The 18,734-nt window shown below is 35.8% G+C and overlaps 1 protein-coding gene across 1 annotated transcript; it reads left to right on the forward strand.

The window, feature by feature from the left end:
* Positions 1 to 9,735: 9,735 nt before the first annotated feature.
* Positions 9,736 to 17,771, forward strand: LOC133033191 (probable beta-D-xylosidase 2). Its single transcript, XM_061107825.1, has 7 exons — positions 9,736 to 10,353; positions 11,222 to 11,500; positions 14,809 to 14,978; positions 15,092 to 15,189; positions 15,639 to 15,989; positions 16,183 to 16,596; positions 16,737 to 17,771. The coding sequence occupies exons 1-7, from the start codon at positions 9,943 to 9,945 to the stop codon at positions 17,342 to 17,344; spliced, it is 2,331 nt and encodes a 776-aa protein (XP_060963808.1). The 5' UTR covers positions 9,736 to 9,942; the 3' UTR covers positions 17,345 to 17,771.
* The last annotated feature ends 963 nt before the right edge of the window (positions 17,772 to 18,734 follow it).

Raw genomic sequence — 18,734 nt, forward strand, 5'->3', positions numbered from 1 at the left:
CTCTAGAAATTTTGTTCTAAATTCCACAGGAAGTGGCCCCACTCCCACATCCACATAAGTTAGTCTATCAAGAGTACTCATGTAGCTCGGTACTCCACTCCACATAGAGTACAGATCTCATTAAGAGTTTCTACTAACTCACCCTCTTATCGCTTTAGGACTTCATACTTCTCATACAACAACAACATAATCAACACATATCTCATCATAACTTGTTATTACCTGTTGAACCTAATTCTTGGGATCTCCAGTCATTAGGTTGGGTTACCATTAAGACTCACTCATCTTTCTAAGGGTAATAGTCCCATTCCTTTCGAAGTTTTATGGACTTTCTCTCTAGCTAGTCCTTTCGTCAAAAGATCTGCTAAGTTGTCATTAGTGCGTACAAGATCCACTCTAACTGTAAAGACCGCTTAATTTAAATATGATAAATTGGCATATAATTAGAGCTTAATTATGAAAATTAGATTTCTAAATATGATTTATGAATTTATGAAAATTTATATAAATTTTAGGTGTATAATTTATGCTATGTATGAAATTTTATATTTTTATATTTTATGCCCGACAATATTGGAACACGATGTTTGGCCAATAAAATCACATTTTCTTATGATTTAGTATTTTAGTAATAGCGGGGCAACCTAGATAGACGTTGGGAACGTCAGGAATATTTGGAGTTTTAGAAATGACCAAACTACCCCAAGCTGGCAAGTATGCTTTTTGGATTAAGCAAGGGCAAAATGGTCTTGTTACCATTTGGTATATTTATCATTTAGTGATTTTATTTAAGTTATTTGATCTGAGTGTAAGTTACTATTTACTAGAGAATTATTAGGTTTCATATTCTTTTATTAGTTAGAAATTAGAATAATCAAGAAGGCACTTTTTCTCCTCTCTCTCTCTCTCTCTCTCTCTCTCTCTCTCTCTCTCTCTCTCTCTCTCTCTCTCTCTCTCTCTCTCTCTCTCTCTCTCTCTCTCACACTAGAATCCAACAACCATTCAAGGGTTTCTTCAGCCTAATTCAGAGTGCTAGTAGGATCTTGTTGGTTTCAATCTAAGGTACTTTTCCTTAGCTCATATCTTTTTGTTTTTCTTAAATTCATGTTAGTTTTCCTTGCATGATTTTAGGTCTAGGGTTTTATGATATTGAAGGGTGTTTGAATTTGTATTCTGTAGTTGAGTTAGTGTTATTTGAGTTGATTTGGAGTTGTTTGGTGGCTTGGAATTGTGTTTGGACAAGGTTTGAGCTTTAGAGCTCAAACTTTGGTCTTTAATGGTGATTTGTGTTTATGTGGTTGATTCTTGATTTTATTGCATGAATTCTATTTATTGTGATGTAATTAGGAGGTTTAGAAGGTTTTAGATCATTTGGGGTCGAATTGGCTTGTTTGTGATGTTTTTTGTGTTTCCCGCATTGAACCGGATGATCGGTTCAGTGGGACCTGTAGGAACCAGAATTTCGATCGGTCCCCAGGAAACCCATTGGATTAGACTTCCGATTGGGGTAGTTTAGGAAACCCTAGTTTTTCTTGTTTTTGCGATATTTAGCATATTGCCATGTTATCCATCGATAGAAAAACTTTTAGTTTCAATTTTAAGTCCCCAAAAAGCGATTTAGCGTGTCACTTATCAGCTTTACGAATAACGTTATTTAGGGGCCTATAAATTGTCGAGCAACAGTTCCACTCAGGTTGACCGGTACACCTAAATTCGAAAACAAGGTAAGAATTGTATAATGATATGTATATGTGTTTACATGTTTAGCGTGCATATTTATGGAGCCTGCTATATTGATAGTGGTATCGACGCTATCACATTGGTACGACTAGACAATGCCTAGAGTACCGAGTAAGGTTGATATTATGGTCAATAGTATTGTCGCATGAATGTTTTGGACTCTATACCGTGTTGGACACATGGATAGAGTTATAGTTGGGTGTATGGGCGCCTAATTATAATCTGGATTATATTTATGTTCATGATTATGTTTTTCTTACTGGGGCAGTCGACTTATTATTTGCATGTGTAGGTATGGGCAAGGCTAAGGTTGAGCAACCGTGAGAGCGAGCGGATGAAGATTGTACATGTCAGGGCAATTAAGCCTGGAGCGTACGATCTTTGGGACATCTGGTTATATTTTGTATAGTCGCTAGGCGACACTTTTGTATTACGCACTTTGTAATAGTTGTAAAATTTTAATACTCGGGATCCCCATTATATATATGTTATTTATTTTGGCATTTATATGTATTTTAATGAAGTTTTAATTAATCACGATTTTTAATTGTTGGTTTGGGAGGTGCTTGTTCGATGTCGTTTTGGGACTTTCCCGGACCTTTTGCTGGTGTTGTTTGACGAGCTACCGAAGACCTCATTCGAGAGGGTGGCTATGGTGTGTTGGTGGGTGTGGTTTGATCGTAACTCGGTGTTGTTTGGGAAGAAGGTCTCTCGGTTGGATGTTGTGGTTGACCTTGCTTTGGCTACCTTAGAGGAGTTTCAGGGTGTGCGAGCCTTTGAGGCAACCCCCGTGGCGTGTGGTTAGCGGGGTGTTCGCTGTCTTTGGAGGCCGCATGGGATGGGAAGCTTCTCCCTCTGTATGAATGCAGTTGTTACTGCTGGGCGTGGGTTTGCTGGGTATGGTGGTGTGGTAAGGGATGGGGAAGGGGTTGTGTGGGCAACTTGGGCGTTGGGTGGCAAGGGTGAGTGTGTGGTGGAGGTGGCGGAGTTTTTGGCTTGCAGTGGGCGGTTAATCTTGGTTTTAGTTTGTCCAAGGTGGAAGTAGATTCGAGTATTGTGTGTAATTGGGTTAATAATTCGCTTTGCAATATTCTCTATAGACCCAGTATTGATGATGTTATCTCATTGTTAGCTGCTGTCAGTGGTGTGGTACGTGTTATACTATTTTGCGTGATGCGAATGGGGTAGCCTATTTATTGGCGAAATCTGTTACTAGTTCTGTTGGAGTTAGTGTTTGGACAGATGCTTGTCTTAAATTTTTGAGTACTCACTCTTGTAATAGTTAATTTGGTTAATATATAAAACTCATTCTATCTAAAAAAAAAATAGTGCACACTGATTTGACCATTTGGATAATGTACGTTATTTGCATATATTTTCAAAATTGCTAATTATATTTATTATAAATGAATAAATAGTCCATAATTATAAGTTAAGAAACACGAGTACTTGAAGTAAGTTTCAAGACTTTCCTCAAAATTTTAATTTTCGTTATTTTATTAAATTGTCTGATGAGATTACCAAGATCAAGATCTTGTTAAACAAGTGTTGGAATCGATTACTTAACTGTTAGTTGTTATTTCTGTTATTTCTGTTATTTCTGTTAGTTAAGTTTCTGTTATTGTTCATCTGCTTTGTACTGAAACACTTAGTATAAATAAAGGCTGGGCTACTCATGTTGAGTAATGCTCTTCATTCAATTTCTCCCTGAGATTTTTTTCTTTTGGCTTCTGCCTCTGGTTTCTGGCTTCTGCCTTTTTCTTTCAAAGGTTCTTACCTTTCACATGGTATCATCGTCTTCTTGACTCACGTCCATGGAGTCTTCCTCCTCCGATCCTCAAACTACGCTTCCTCATGCTCCCGGCCTCAATCATCATCCTTGGAATCCTTTTTCCAACTCTCTTTCATCTTCTCTCACTTTGAAGCTCGATCGCAACAACTACTTGTCCTGGAAGTCCCAAGTCGTTCCCACTGTAATTGGTCATGATCTTGATCAATTCTTGTTCTCTGCTGTAACTCCTCCTATGAATCTGGTGACTGGTGCAGTCAATCCTGAGTATATTCAATGGAAAAAGAAGGATCAACTTCTCTTGTCTTGGTTGCGCTCGTCAATGTCGGAATCGATTCTTGCTGCTGTTGCGACTCTCACTTCGTCTTACTCTGTTTGGCATGCCCTGGAACAGAGGTTCTCCAGTCAAACCAAGGCCCGTCTCCTTCAGCTCAAAGGCCAGTTCTCGCGTCTTCAAAAGGCTAGTCTCTCAATATCCGATTATGTCGATAAAGCTCAGATGATTGCTGATGCCCTGTCCATTGCTGGTTCTCCTGTATCAAATCAAGATTTGGTATTACAGCTCCTCAATGGTCTGGGTCCTGAATTCGACCCTGTGGTCTCTGGCATCACCTCTCGCAGTGATGTTCTTTCTTTTGAAGAGGTTCAGGCGCTTCTCCTCTCCCATGAAACAAGACTCGAGCATCACAACTCAGTTGCTGATCATTCTCTCCATCTTCAAGCTAATCTTGCTTTTCAACAAGCAAGGCATGGGAACAATCGTTCTTTTGGACGAGGCAATGCACCTGACACCAATCGCAATCGTTCTTATGGCCGTGGATCTGGCAATCGACTATTATGTCAAGTCTGCCTTCGCACAGGACATACTGCTGCAGTTTGTCACTACCGTTTCGACAAAAATTGGGTTACCCCCAAATACGGTAACTTTACTCCCCAAGCTCATTTATCTGAAATTGACATTTCCTATGATCCACAGGCTTTTCTTACTACAATGATCCCTGAAATTGGGGACGATGAATCTTGGTATGTGGACACGGGTGCCACAAATCATGTGGCCAATGACACTACTCATCTTGACATTGCTGAGCCATACAAAGGTGCTGAAACCATGGCTGTGGGAAATGGTAAGCAACTGGTTATTTCCAACATTGGTCAGTCTACTCTCCCCTCTCTAGTTAACTCTCAATCTTTACATCTCAAGTCTATCCTTCATGTCCCTTCTATGAAAAAGAACCTCATTAGTGTTTCTCAACTAACAACTGAAAATGATGTGTTTCTTGAGTTTCATAAATCCTGTTGTTTTGTCAAGGACAAACTCACGGGGACAGTGCTGCTTAAAGGGAAAGCTAAAGGCGGCTTGTACAAGCTTGGTGATAAATCAAACTCCTCATTTCAGTGTCATCTTACTACTTCTCCCAAGAACTTGTCAATTGATTGTAATTGTTCTTGTACATGTCATTTGAATAAACCTGTAACTTCTTGTACCAATCAAGAAATGAATAAAGATGACAATAGTTTTCCTTTGTCTCCTTTGAATCATCAAGTTTTTAATACTATTAAATCTAATGACATAAATGCCTGGCACTGCAAGCTGGGTCACCCAGCAAACACTACACTAGCCAAACTTTTGCCTCAGATTCCACATACTGGTTCCCTGCAACACTTGCAATTTTGTAAAGCCTGTCATATAGGCAAGAGTCATAAGCTGCCCTTCCCTAATTCCAACAGTAGAGCCTCTCAACCCTTGGCTCTCATTCATACGGACCTCTGGGGTCCATCCCACATTACCTCTAAAGAGGGATTCAAATACTATGTACACTTTCTCGACGATTATAGTCGATATTGTTGGATATACCCTCTCACTGTAAAGAGTCAAGCCTTTGAGGTCTTTATCAAGTTTAAAAGCCTAGTTGAGAAACAATTTAACCTACCTATTAAGAGTGTCCAAGCTGACTGGGGGGGTGAGTATAGGACTTTTGCTAGGTTCTTATCTGACCAAGGCATACACTTTCAGCACCCATGTCCTCGAACAAGTGAGCAAAATGGCAGGGCCGAACGGAAACATAGACACATTACAGAGACTGGTTTGACATTGTTGGCTCAAGCTGGTCTTGGAATGGAGTATTGGTGGCAAGCTATGGCTTCAGCTGTGTTCACCATTAATAGACTTCCCACTCTGGTTCTCAATAATCTCAGTCCATATGAGTGTTTGTTTCACAAAAAACCAGATCTGAATATCTTGAAGCCATTTGGATGCAGCTGTTTTCCCCATCTTCGAGCTTACAATTCACACAAAATGGACCCACGGTCTGAACAATGCCTGTTCCTGGGGTACTCCTCACAACACAAAGGCTACATATGTGAACATCCTAATGGCCGAGTGTTCATTTCAAGACATGTTGTCTTTAATGAAATGGATTTTCCTGGTCATCAACTCCCAGCTGCAACACCTCAGGTACATACCTCAGCCCCATATCCTATGTCTATTTTTAACACTGGCCACTCTCCTACATCTACTAATTCAGTTTCTGGTTCTGTGCATGTTGTCAACCCAACAACTCGAACTGAGCTTCCACCTGAACACACCAGAACTGATCCATGTGTATCTGCAGTGCCACATGTTTCCCATGTCCCTACTGTGCCTCCCACAGTCCCTACACCTCCAATCACTAGCTTACCACCCATACCAGAAATGAACCCTGATCCCACACCAGAAAATCCTCCCCTCACCACTCTTACTGATGTTACTCCAGCTGCTTCAGTCCCTCACATTGCCACTACTGTCCCTACCAGATCACATCCCATGAAAACAAGGTCTCAAAACAATATCTTCAAACCAAAATCTTACCTAGCTACCAAATATCCTCTACCCTCTGCCCTTATTCCCTCTGAACCCAGAAATACTGCAGCTGCCCTCGCACATCCGCAGTGGTTAAACTCGATGAATCATGAGTTTTCTGCTCTTAAAAAAGCAGGCACTTGGACCCTTGTACCATATATCCCAGGCATGACTGTTATAGGGAATAAATGGATTCACAAAGTCAAGCTCAATGCTGATGGCACATTGGATAGACTTAAATCCAGGCTTGTTGCTAAAGGCTATCTCCAAACACCTGGTATTGATTTTGAGGAGACATTCTCCCCTGTTGTTAAGCCTGCAACAGTTCGGATCATACTTACTCTTGCTGTGTCGAATAGTTGGGATGTGAGGCAGTTAGATGTGAGCAATGCCTTCTTAAATGGCACACTTGAGGAGACTGTTTTTATGTCTCAACCTGAAGGATTCATAGATGCATCTAAACCAACACATGTTTGCAAGTTACACAAAGCTCTTTATGGCCTTAAACAGGCACCAAGGGCCTGGAATCAAACCTTGAAAGACACTCTGTTACAGAAGGGCTTTGTAGCATCTCGATCTGATACTTCTTTGTTCACTTATGGCACTGGACACAACCTTATAATCTTGTTAGTTTATGTTGATGACTTTCTTGTTACTGGACCTAACTCGAACCTCATCAACACACTAATCCAAGATTTAAATCGCAGCTTCTCTATAAAAGACCTTGGTTCTGTACATTATTTCCTAGGAGTGGAAATCTTTAGGGACTCATCTGGGATGCATCTCTCACAATCCAAATACATCACTGACCTTCTAGTCAAAGTGAATATGGAAGGAGCTAAGCCAAGTCCTAATCCATCGAGTCCAAGTGTGAAACTGTCTCTGACAGAAGGTGAGCCATTTTCTGATCTCACTCTTTATCGAAGCACTTTGGGAGCCCTTCAGTATTTGAGTCTCACAAGGCCCGATGTTGCTTTCATAATAAACAAGCTCAGTCAGTTCCTGCATGCCCCAACTACTTCCCATTGGGAAGCTTGCAAACGGGTGTTAAGGTATCTCAAAGGTACTATCTCGCATGGACTGCATATCACACCAGCTGACTGTCTCACACTGCAGGGATATTCTGATGCCGACTGGGCATCTTGCTTAGATGACAGGAAAAGTACTGGGGGATATGCAATGTTTTTTGGTGGAAATTTAGTGTCGTGGTCAGCAAAAAAACAGAATGTTGTGGCAAGATCCAGTACTGAGAGTGAGTTCAGGTCCCTTGCGAATGCTGCAGCCGAAATAAAGTGGATAATGTCTCTACTTTCTGAACTTCAAGCTTCACCTTCCTCATGTCCAATTCTGTGGGTGGATAATCAGAGTGCTGCTGCAATTGCAGCAAATCCGGTCTTCCATGCAAGATCGAAGCATATAGAGATTGACCTCCACTTCGTTAGGGAACATATTTTGTCAAAGAAATTGTCTGTGCGATATGTCCCTGCTGCAGATCAAGTTGCAGATGTACTTACGAAATCTCTTTCTACAGATCGATTCCTGTATCTTAAGTCCAAACTCAAAATGTCTGAGACACCATTTCGTTTGAGGGGGGATGTTAAACAAGTGTTGGAATCGATTACTTAACTGTTAGTTGTTATTTCTGTTATTTCTGTTATTTCTGTTAGTTAAGTTTCTGTTATTGTTCATCTGCTTTGTACTGAAACACTTAGTATAAATAAAGGCTGGGCTACTCATGTTGAGTAATGCTCTTCATTCAATTTCTCCCTGAGATTTTTTTCTTTTGGCTTCTGCCTCTGGTTTCTGGCTTCTGCCTTTTTCTTTCAAAGGTTCTTACCTTTCACAGATCTAGAGAGCTAGAGAGGGAGAAATTGATCAAGAGATTCCCATGTTTATTTATGGACCCAAAAATAGGTAAATCTTGTTGTTATTGTACTTGTTTCTTGAATATATGGCATTTTTATCTTTAATGGTAGCTTTATTATTATTATTATTATTTAATGTGTTATTTGTTTGCTGATAAAAGTTTAAAGTAACTCAATCATTTATTCCTCCATTTCACCGTCCACCAATAGATCGATAGTGTAAGAAGTTTGTTCCCCCTGAATGATAACCTCCCTTCTAAGCCAAGCCAAACATAACACAAGCATTCCCATATCAAATCTACTCTGAATTTTGTGTCTTATATTATATTAATTTAATTCTAAATTTATATTTTATATGTAGATTTATTTACTGGGACAGTGTCACAGTGTTGCAAAATAAGATTAAAAGATAAGAATGAAAGAAATATAATTAGCAGGTTATTAATATTATCCAGATAAGAGGTATAATCTTCTCATTCTCATAATATCTCTCTTCAACTCAGTGAGACAAATAGCATATATATATATATATAATCCTTTGATTAGATTTAGAAGTGAAATATATAAATTCTTTTAGTGTTACATACTTCTCAATTATTTTATTGTTGATGCTAATATTTGTTAATTAGATAATTCAACACAGAAAATAAAAACATATTTTAGCCTAAGACTAACAGATATACTCCTTTTTCCTTTTTAACTGCAATTATACAGATATACTTCACTCAGAATATTTTACATATTATTGACAGCTAAATAATCGATCGCTTGAATAAATGTTTTTTAACCATAATAAATATTTATACATAAACTATTAAAAATTTGAAATGGGGGTGTAATATTTGCCCATGTGGTGATGCTAATACTTAAACAAATCGTATTAATGATATGCATATACATAATGTTTATGATAAAAAAAATAACACAATTTTTAATACATAATGTTTTTACAGATCAAATATTATAATTTTTGTTTTTAGAAAGAGTATATATATTATAATTTTAAATTACAGTAATAACACATAATCATTTTTTCTTCAAAAAAAAAACAAAATAACATAATCATTTGGGATTTTGAAGGGTTGATGATTTGACTTCTCAAGTGACTCATTTGCAAGTTGTACTGATTTGATTTGATTTCAAGACCATAAATCTCAATAGCTGACAGCCCAAATATGAAGTATTCGTATAAATATACAAAAATACCACCATACTTACAAGTAACAGTAAGTAACCAATTTGTAGAATTTTGCAACAGAGACTCTAAATACGGTACTACGATTTTTGTACAAAGTCAACTAGATCAGCTAACTTAATGAAACCAGCAGTCCCCACCAACCCTTTCCTCAACCAATTAATAACTTCCACGTGTCATCCTTATTGACTTTTACAGTTTTGTCCTTGTAATTAAATGGCTGGTAAATTCAATAATGAAAATTTGTTAACACTAACCACCGAGTTAGTGCCGAGTGGTATATGACCCCACCAAACCACTCTCACACACTTTTTTCTCCCTGTTTTTTTCCCCTTTTTTTACATATATTTAATTTTTTTTCTTTATTTATTTATATTTTTGGAAAAGCATCGTGGATATCCAATCATCAAAATGGTTATCAAATATTACATCATGACATCACGAGCTCTATAGTACCTATATATATATATCACACTCTCTCAAGTTCTCAATCCAACACAATAGAAAATAAGCCATGGCTTCATATTCTCAAGCTACAATTATTTCCATTTCAGTTATTCTTATTTTGGGTATTTGGAGTAGTAGTAGTGCAGCTGGGCGTGAGCCATTCGCTTGTGACCCAAAAGATAAAACGACAGCAAATTTAGCGTTTTGCAAAGTGTCGTTGCCAACAAAAGAGAGAGTGAAGGACCTGATCGGACGGCTGACATTGCCAGAGAAGGTTAGGCTGCTGGTGAACAATGCAGCGGCAGTGCCTCGTTTAGGTATAAAAGGGTACGAGTGGTGGTCGGAGGCTCTTCACGGCGTCTCCAATGTGGGACCCGGTACTAAGTTCGGTGGGCCCTTTCCTGGCGCCACTAGCTTCCCTCAAGTCATCACCACCGCTGCTTCTTTCAATTCTTCTCTATGGGAAGCCATCGGACGGGTCAGATTTTTTTCTCTTTTTTTTTTATTTAAAAATAGAAAAATTAAATTATATATACTTGGAGAGTGAACTAGTTTAGCTCATATAAGCGGAAACACCATTTTTTCCCCTTCAAAATAACATACATATTTTTCTTAATTTTAACTAATAACATCTCAAAATTCATTTTTTGAGTTGTTTTCGTTATTATTTATTTAAGATGGAAACTTTCTAAATTTTCTTATTTTAGCATGTAGCTAGTTTATCTAAGTTATCCTAGCTATTGTTTGGTATAGTAATATCAGTAATTTTATATATGATTTTTTTTTATATATATATATATTAAAAAAAAGTGTCATGGGAGAATATGGGGATGGGGGTGCGTGCGTCAGTTTAAATTGTTGTGATGTGGTTTGGTTTAAGGCTATAATAAATAAATAATTATTCTTGGTCGAACCAATAAACACACCCACTCACACACGTTCTCTGTTTTAACGTAACAATAATTTATGAAAATGAAAAAGATTGATAATAATAATCCTCTTTTAGAAAAGATTCTTTGATCAATATACATATACTATGGTAACATCATATCGTTTACGCATGAAAGGTACATTACAGTAACATCATATCTTTGTAATTTCTTATGGTAAAATTGTAATAAAGCAATGATAAGCATAATAAGATAAGATCATAAGAAGAAAGCTAGTAACTTTAATACGGTCTATCTATATAGACTATATAGAAGAGTAAGTAATAAATCTAAAGCGCGAAACTAGGTGATTGGCTGAAATTCAGAACAAGTTGGGTTAAAAAGGGAGGCAAGTTGTGCATGTTAGTGGGACCAAGGTTGGAATACTAAAGTACACTGAGTGTGTTGTGGGCGCAGGTTGTGTCAGATGAGGCCAGGGCCATGTATAATGGGGGTGTAGCTGGGCTCACCTACTGGAGCCCAAATGTAAATATACTGAGGGACCCAAGGTGGGGCCGTGGACAGGAGACTCCCGGTGAAGATCCGGTTGTCGTTGGAAAATACGCTGCCAGCTATGTTAAGGGATTACAGGGAAACGACGGTGACCGGTTAAAGGTTGCAGCTTGTTGCAAGCATTTCACAGCTTATGACCTTGATAATTGGAATGGGGTCGATAGATTTCACTTCAACGCTAAGGTAAAATAGAATTTATATCATTTTGTTTACTGTGAAATTACGAATTTGATCATTAAAATGACATTACTTGTTTTTTTTTTTTTTTGAACAACAAGATGGCATTAATTACTTGTTGTGTACATGTTCATTACTATTAATGACCTAACCAAACCGTAATTGAAAAACTTATTATAGAATAGTGTCTTCTACTTCGAAGAAATAATCATATATTGGGTAAGTTTTTAATCCAATGATTATCGTAATTTATAAATAATTAATAGCCATATAGTTTCTTGCTACAATTGAGTTCCTTAATATTAAAGCATATTATGTCATATTCTAGGACACTAGAAAATATTAACTAATTACAAGAATACTTTTCTTTCTAAAAAGTGATAGAAAAGAAGCAGATTTTATAGGAATAGGTACTTAGACAAATAAAATTAGCTATTATATATCTTTAATCATAATTTTTTTATTGATATTGTTAGAATTATAAAAATAATTGAGGAAGTAGGATAGAGTTAGGTGTGTGATAAAAATGTATAAATTTCAAAAGAGAAATGCTAAAAGGGACTAATGTTAGCACCTATGTATTAATATCGTTAATCCAATTAAGTAGCCAATTACGACATATCTAAAAAAATACTAGGCATTGAGTGAAGTAGATTGATGATGGTTATATTTTCTCAGCTCATTAATTACAATAGCTCTTTTTTGACTCATTATTCTAAGTTGGCTAATTAGTAATTGTTTCCCCTAAATTTTGACATGTATTAAATCGTGCCCCCTGAATTTTTTTGGCCGTTAAAAATTTCCCTCGAACTATTGAGATTGTTAAATTTAAGGACTTTTGTCTAATTTTAGTAAAAAATTCTAAACATAGATGAAAGTTTCAGCGGCATGATTTAGTACATATCAAAGTCTGGAGAGCAAGTTTTAGTACATAAACAATCACTGAAATAGTAAAATTGAATGAAATTAGACTAATGTCCTTAAATTTAACAATCTCAATAGTTCGGGGGAATTTTTAACGGCCAAAAAAGTTCAGGGGCACGATTTACTACATGTCAAAGTTCAGGGGAAAAAATTACTAATTACCCTTCTAAATTTTATTAGACAATGATATTAAGATTAAGAGATATATACTAATTTCACCAATATAACCCATAATAATGTTAATTGTTTTGAAAGTTACGAAGTCGATCGATTGTTTAAAATAACTTTTCTTATCCCATTTGAAAAATCATCATTGTAATAGCTCGTATAGAGATTATTATAGCTAATTAGATTTTTATTTTTATTTTTAGATTCTACTGCTTAAAGCTAATTTAGATTCCACCACTTACATTAGGTATATATATGGTTTGAACATGTTTTATATTTGTATGTGAAGTTTGTTAAAGATTGTGGTTATACTAATTATGATAATCTCAAGGAAGTGGAAGAAAGAAAATATTAAAACTAGACGTATGTGCCGGACCGGATATATATACATAATATAATTGAAGGTGTAAAAGTCATAATAGCATTATCTCCCCACTTTGTGTGGGACATTAAATAAAGTAATAGATTTTGTGATATATATTTATAGGGTAATACTATGGTAGGACCTAGTAAAAGTTCCCTACCAGTGGGGAACTTTTTTTCTAACCGTTGATTTTAGATCTTGTGGTTATTATGAAGTAAGGTATATACTTTTACTATAGGACTGCTTATATACAATTAAAACTTTATACATATTATAATAATATTTTAATAATATATTTATTTTAAAAAATAAAATAATATTAATAATTAAAAAATTATTAATTTTTATTTTTTAATTATTATTATTATTATTTTCTAAAAGTAATTTAAATTATTTTTATATAGATATTTATTTTCAAAAATTCTTCTGATATCGGATCGCTTGAATAATTTTATATGCTCTTTAATTGGAACCGTACCAACTTGTTTCTCTTAAACTCAATTTTTTTGGCAGAAAAAATAATATCAAACCGAATTAATTAATTTTTTTTATAAGTGGCGTCTCAAAAGAGCAGCCAAATAACAAAATAAAAACCACTGAAAAAACAGTCAATAACACCAGAATCGCACACAGCCTAAAAGAAAAACAAAGAAAAGACTAAGTGTAAACATAAAAAAAAAAACCATCAGTAAATTATGAAAAGCCAAAAAAATAAGAAGCCAAAAAAATGAGTTTAGAAAAAATAATTCTTTTTTGAAAATAAATACCAATATAAAAATAATTCAAAATAACTTTTAAAAAAATAATTCAAAATAAAAATTAATAAAATTTTTAATTATTAATATTATTTTTTTAAAAAAATAAATATAATTAAATATTATTATAATATGTATAAAGTTTTAATCGTATACAAGCAGTCTTATCGTAAGAGTATACACCTTACATCATAATAACCACATGATCTAAAATCAATGGTCAAAAAAAGTTCCCTACCGGTAGGGAACTTTTGCTAGGTCCTACCATAGTCTTGCCCTATATTTATATCTTATCCAAACAATAGAAGGCAAAAGAGCAGCATTGGGGAATATTAGCATTAGCAATGCCCATATATCACCATTAATTCAATTCATCGTGACTAGTGATGGTTGCTTTTAAAGTTAGAATAAAACCTACATCATCATAATAATAATAATAAGAGCATTGCTATTGGGCACAAGTGGTGCCTAGTACCTTCTAAATGTATCGACTTGCAATTGGCTAGCGATACTCTATAAAAATTATTATATTAAACTATATGGGACCCGATACTTAATTGCACCAATAGCGATATTGACACGTAGGAGGGTGCTAGACACCAGTGGTACCCTTTAGCATTTCTCTAATAATAATAATAATAATAATAGGAGCATTGTGATTGGGTAAGGATATTTCATAAAATTTATTATATTAAATTTTATTAGATCTAATATTTAGTTGTACCAATAACGATATGACACCGTATTAGTAGGTACCACTTGTTTTTTTTTTTTTTTTATTTAAGCGTTTACATATTACAATCTTACATAACCTGGGACTCGAACACAGGACCTCCAACACACACCCTCCTAGGTACCACTTGTTTCTTTTAGCATTTTTCCAATATTGTTATTCGACTCTTGTGGTATCGTGACTCTTCCTACAATTAATTAGTAATATTCTTAAAATTATTGTCGTATTAAATTATAGAAGACTCAATAGTTAATTGTACTGTAATATGATACTAGATGTTATATGCACTACCAGTACCTTTTAGCATTTTCAATAATAATGCATACATGTGTGACTGTCACGTGACACCTAATGGCACATACATGCGCAGGTTAGCAAACAAGACATAGTGGACACATTTGACGTGCCGTTTAGAATGTGTGTGAAGGAAGGTAGAGTGGCAAGTGTCATGTGCTCCTACAATCAGGTCAATGGTGTCCCTACCTGCGCCGACCCTAATCTTCTTAAGAACACTGTCCGTGCCCAATGGGGTCTTGATGGGTAAACTCATCATCAACCCTTTCTCTTTCGTTCTCTTAATTTCTCTATCTACCAACCTATATATCAACCACATTCATATATTTATATTCTTTCTAATAATATAAAATATATAGGTATATTGTCTCCGATTGTGACTCTGTTGGAGTTTTCTATGATACTCAACATTACACCTCCACACCCGAAGAAGCGGCTGCTGATGCTATTAAAGCAGGTGATTATCACAAAGCCATTATGCATAATAAATTATTAAAAGACAAATTGGAATGACCTCACCTAATAATCATAAGAGAGACTAGAAAAAAAAAAAAACCTCACTAATTGTATGGTGTTGTAACAATGGTAATGATGCCATTTTCTAATATGTTGAGGAAGGACTTGGGATATCACCAATTCCGTACCTGTTGTTGTGGCCTGGTGGTGGGATGGAACGCTGACTCTTAATTTGAATTGATTGGATTCTTTTACTTGGGAAAAAGAAAATGACAAGGTTAATTAGAATCTATTGAAAATGTCAAGTATTGTACTTTTATGAGAAAAAGACTATGTGCTAGTACGACAAATAATGTAACTTATATCTATGCATATCCAAAGCATGACAATAATTGGGGTGATTTTGTTTTCTGATAAATAAATGTGGGTGATTTTGTATTGGTGGCTTAGGTTTGGATTTGGATTGTGGACCTTTTCTGGCTGTTCACTCAGAAAATGCAGTGAAGAAAGGGCTTTTGAGCGAAGCTGATGTGAGTAATGCATTGACTAATACACTCAATGTCCAAATGAGACTGGGTATGTTTGATGGAGAGCCTTCTGCCCACCCGTATGGGAAATTGGGCCCAAACAATGTATGTACTCCGGCCCATCAAGAGCTAGCCCATGAAGCAGCCATTCAAGGAATTGTACTTCTCAAGAACCAAGGCCCTTCACTACCTTTGTCTACCCGCCGCCACCACTCCGTTGCCGTCATTGGGCCTAATTCCGATGTAAACGTCACCATGATAGGCAACTATGCTGGTACGATTTGTAAAATATCATATTCTTTTTTTTTTAAAAAAAAAAGGTTATTTTATTATAAATTTTTAAATATTGAGCATAAAAAATCATCAAATTTGTAATTTCTTCTCTCTTTTATAGGCCAGCTTGTTTATTCAAATGGGCCTCTCTCCTAAAAAAAACCTATTTTTTACATTTTTTGGGGCCTTTATAGGTGTGGCATGTGGATACACAACTCCACTCGAAGGAATAGAAAAATACACAAAAGCAATACACCAGCAGGGTTGTTCAGACGTGGCTTGCACTGGAGACAAGTCATTCAACGCAGCCATCGACGCAGCCCGTCAGGCCGATGCAACTGTTTTGATAATGGGCCTTGACCAGTCCATCGAAGCTGAGTTCAAAGACCGGGCCGGCCTACTTCTACCTGGGCTCCAACAAGAGCTAGTAACAAAAGTTGCAGCTGCTTCCAAAGGCCCAATTATATTGGTTATCATGTCTGGAGGCCCAATTGATGTGTCGTTCGCCAAAAACGACCGTCGGATCGGTGCCATTTTATGGGTCGGTTATCCAGGTCAAGCAGGTGGAGCAGCCATTGCTGATATCTTGTTTGGAAAGAGCAACCCAGGTCAGCTTACTTCTCTATTCAATTTCTTATTGTTGAGATGTCTCTATAGAAATATAATTGAAATGTGGCTTGAACAATTGTTAAAATCATTAATCGACCATATTTTAAAATGATGTTAAAATATATATATTTATATATAGGTGGAAAGCTTCCAATGACATGGTATCCAGAAGAGTACTTAGCAAACTTGCCAATGACGACAATGGACATGAGATCAACCCCATCAAAGAACTACCCGGGAAGAACATACCGATTCTACAACGGCCCAGTCGTATACCCATTTGGCTACGGCCTCAGCTACACCAAATTCCAACACACCATAGCCAGTGCACCCGCTGTCTTCTCAGTCCCAGTCCACGGCCACCGCAAAGCCCAAAACGTCACCGTTTTTGACAAGGCCATTCGGGTCACCCACACTCGATGCAATAAGCTCTCTCTGAGAGTTCATGTCGATGTTAAGAACGTTGGCTCCAGAGATGGCTCCCACACACTCTTGGTCTTCTCCTCCCCACCCGGTGGGCGTGGCAACTGGGCTCCACACAAACAGTTGGTCGCCTTTCAGAAGGTTCGGGTCGGAACCGGGTCGACTCAACGGGTGCGGTTCAATATCCATGTTTGTAAGTACTTGAGTGTGGTCGATAGGTCTGGGATTCGAAGAATCCCAATGGGAGAGCATAGTCTCCATATTGGTAATCTTAGACACTCTTTTTCATTGCAAGCAGCTACGTTGGGAGTGATTAAGTCTTAATTCATTTTTATTTTTTTGGATAAAATTATGGATAGTAGAAATTAAGCAAATAAAAATTTAGATGGCATAAAAAGTTAGGTTCCGTATTTCAAGTGGTACTGATTGAATGATTAAACGAAGTTCATCATCAAGATGAAACTTCAACCAAGATTATTGGAGGAGGTTTTGATTTGATTCAATGAAGAAATGGAGGAATGAAGATTATGATCAATATGCTAAATCTTAAGTTCCTCTTCTTTTTTGTAATTCTAATTCTTTTATTCTTAATTTGTTGGCGAATTGCAATTATTATATACAGTATAATTTTGTAAGCTTGTGTTCCAAAGGAGCTAGCTTTGGATTTCTTATATGGATGAAAAGTGTATGGACATGTATTAAATAATTCATTTGATTTGACTTTCTGAAATAGAATTTATTTTATATTAAAGTCAAAGCGTGATGAGTAACACTAAATTTATCTTTTTTCAAAAGATAGTCCAACTAATATTATACCACTCTTCAAAGATGGTCCATGTAAAATCAAAAATAATAATAATGAAAAATAGTGGAAAAGATGGCCAACTCTTACTTGATCTTGATGATAATAATAATAATACATATATTCCATTTTTGAAATGCCTTTTTTTTTTTTTTTTGAAACAGCATTTTTGAAGTGGCTTGCATTATAATAATAATTAAGTTCTCCAATAGGTTCATCAAATGCTCCCATGCTGAGTGGTTATAAATTTAGACAATTACGGGTTTTATATAGGAGCACTATAATGCAGTGTTATTTTTTTTTTTATGCTGAATTCTGATACGGCGGTGTTGTCATATATATATTCCAATCAATACATATGGAATATTTGGGGTTTTAATACTTGCAATTATTACATATATAAACCTCATAAAAAATTGTGGCCGCAAAAGTATTTTATTTTATAATATTGTAGTCGCACTTTTTTTTAGTTGTTAAATGTTAATTAGGAGTGAACATCGGTCGGTTTGGTCGGTTTTTTTCTATATAAAAATCCAAAATTCGGTTCTCGGTTTGGATTGGTGCAATTCGAAAACCGACCGACCAATTCAAAACCTATATTAAAACCGACCGTTTTAAACCTTGGGTTGGTCGGTTTAAACTGCCCAAACCGAATTTTTTTAAAAAAAAAAATAATCCAATTTATTATATAAATATATTATTCTACATTTTACAACTATAAACATACAAATTAATTATTCAAAAACTAATTATTTTATTCTTTTAATTTTAATATTAATAAAAAATAATATAGTATTTTTTTATATTATTAGTAACTATAATACATGAAAAAAAAAACTTAATAAATTAATATATATATATATATATGTATGTATAACGGTCAGTTTCGGTTTTTTCGGTTGGTTTATTACC

The sequence above is a fragment of the Cannabis sativa genome, unplaced genomic scaffold (assembly GCF_029168945.1).
Source record: "Cannabis sativa cultivar Pink pepper isolate KNU-18-1 unplaced genomic scaffold, ASM2916894v1 Contig3, whole genome shotgun sequence".
NCBI lineage: Eukaryota > Viridiplantae > Streptophyta > Magnoliopsida > Rosales > Cannabaceae > Cannabis > Cannabis sativa.

Bases quoted from the DNA above. Each gene is read 5' to 3' on its own strand.
- LOC133033191 (XM_061107825.1), top strand. From the start codon at position 9,943: ATGGCTTCATATTCTCAAGCTACAATTATTTCCATTTCAGTTATTCTT. The intron at 10,354-11,221 runs GTCAGATTTTTT...TTGTGGGCGCAG, and splicing joins TATGGGAAGCCATCGGACGG to GTTGTGTCAGATGAGGCCAG. The intron at 15,990-16,182 runs GTACGATTTGTA...GGGCCTTTATAG, and splicing joins CATGATAGGCAACTATGCTG to GTGTGGCATGTGGATACACA.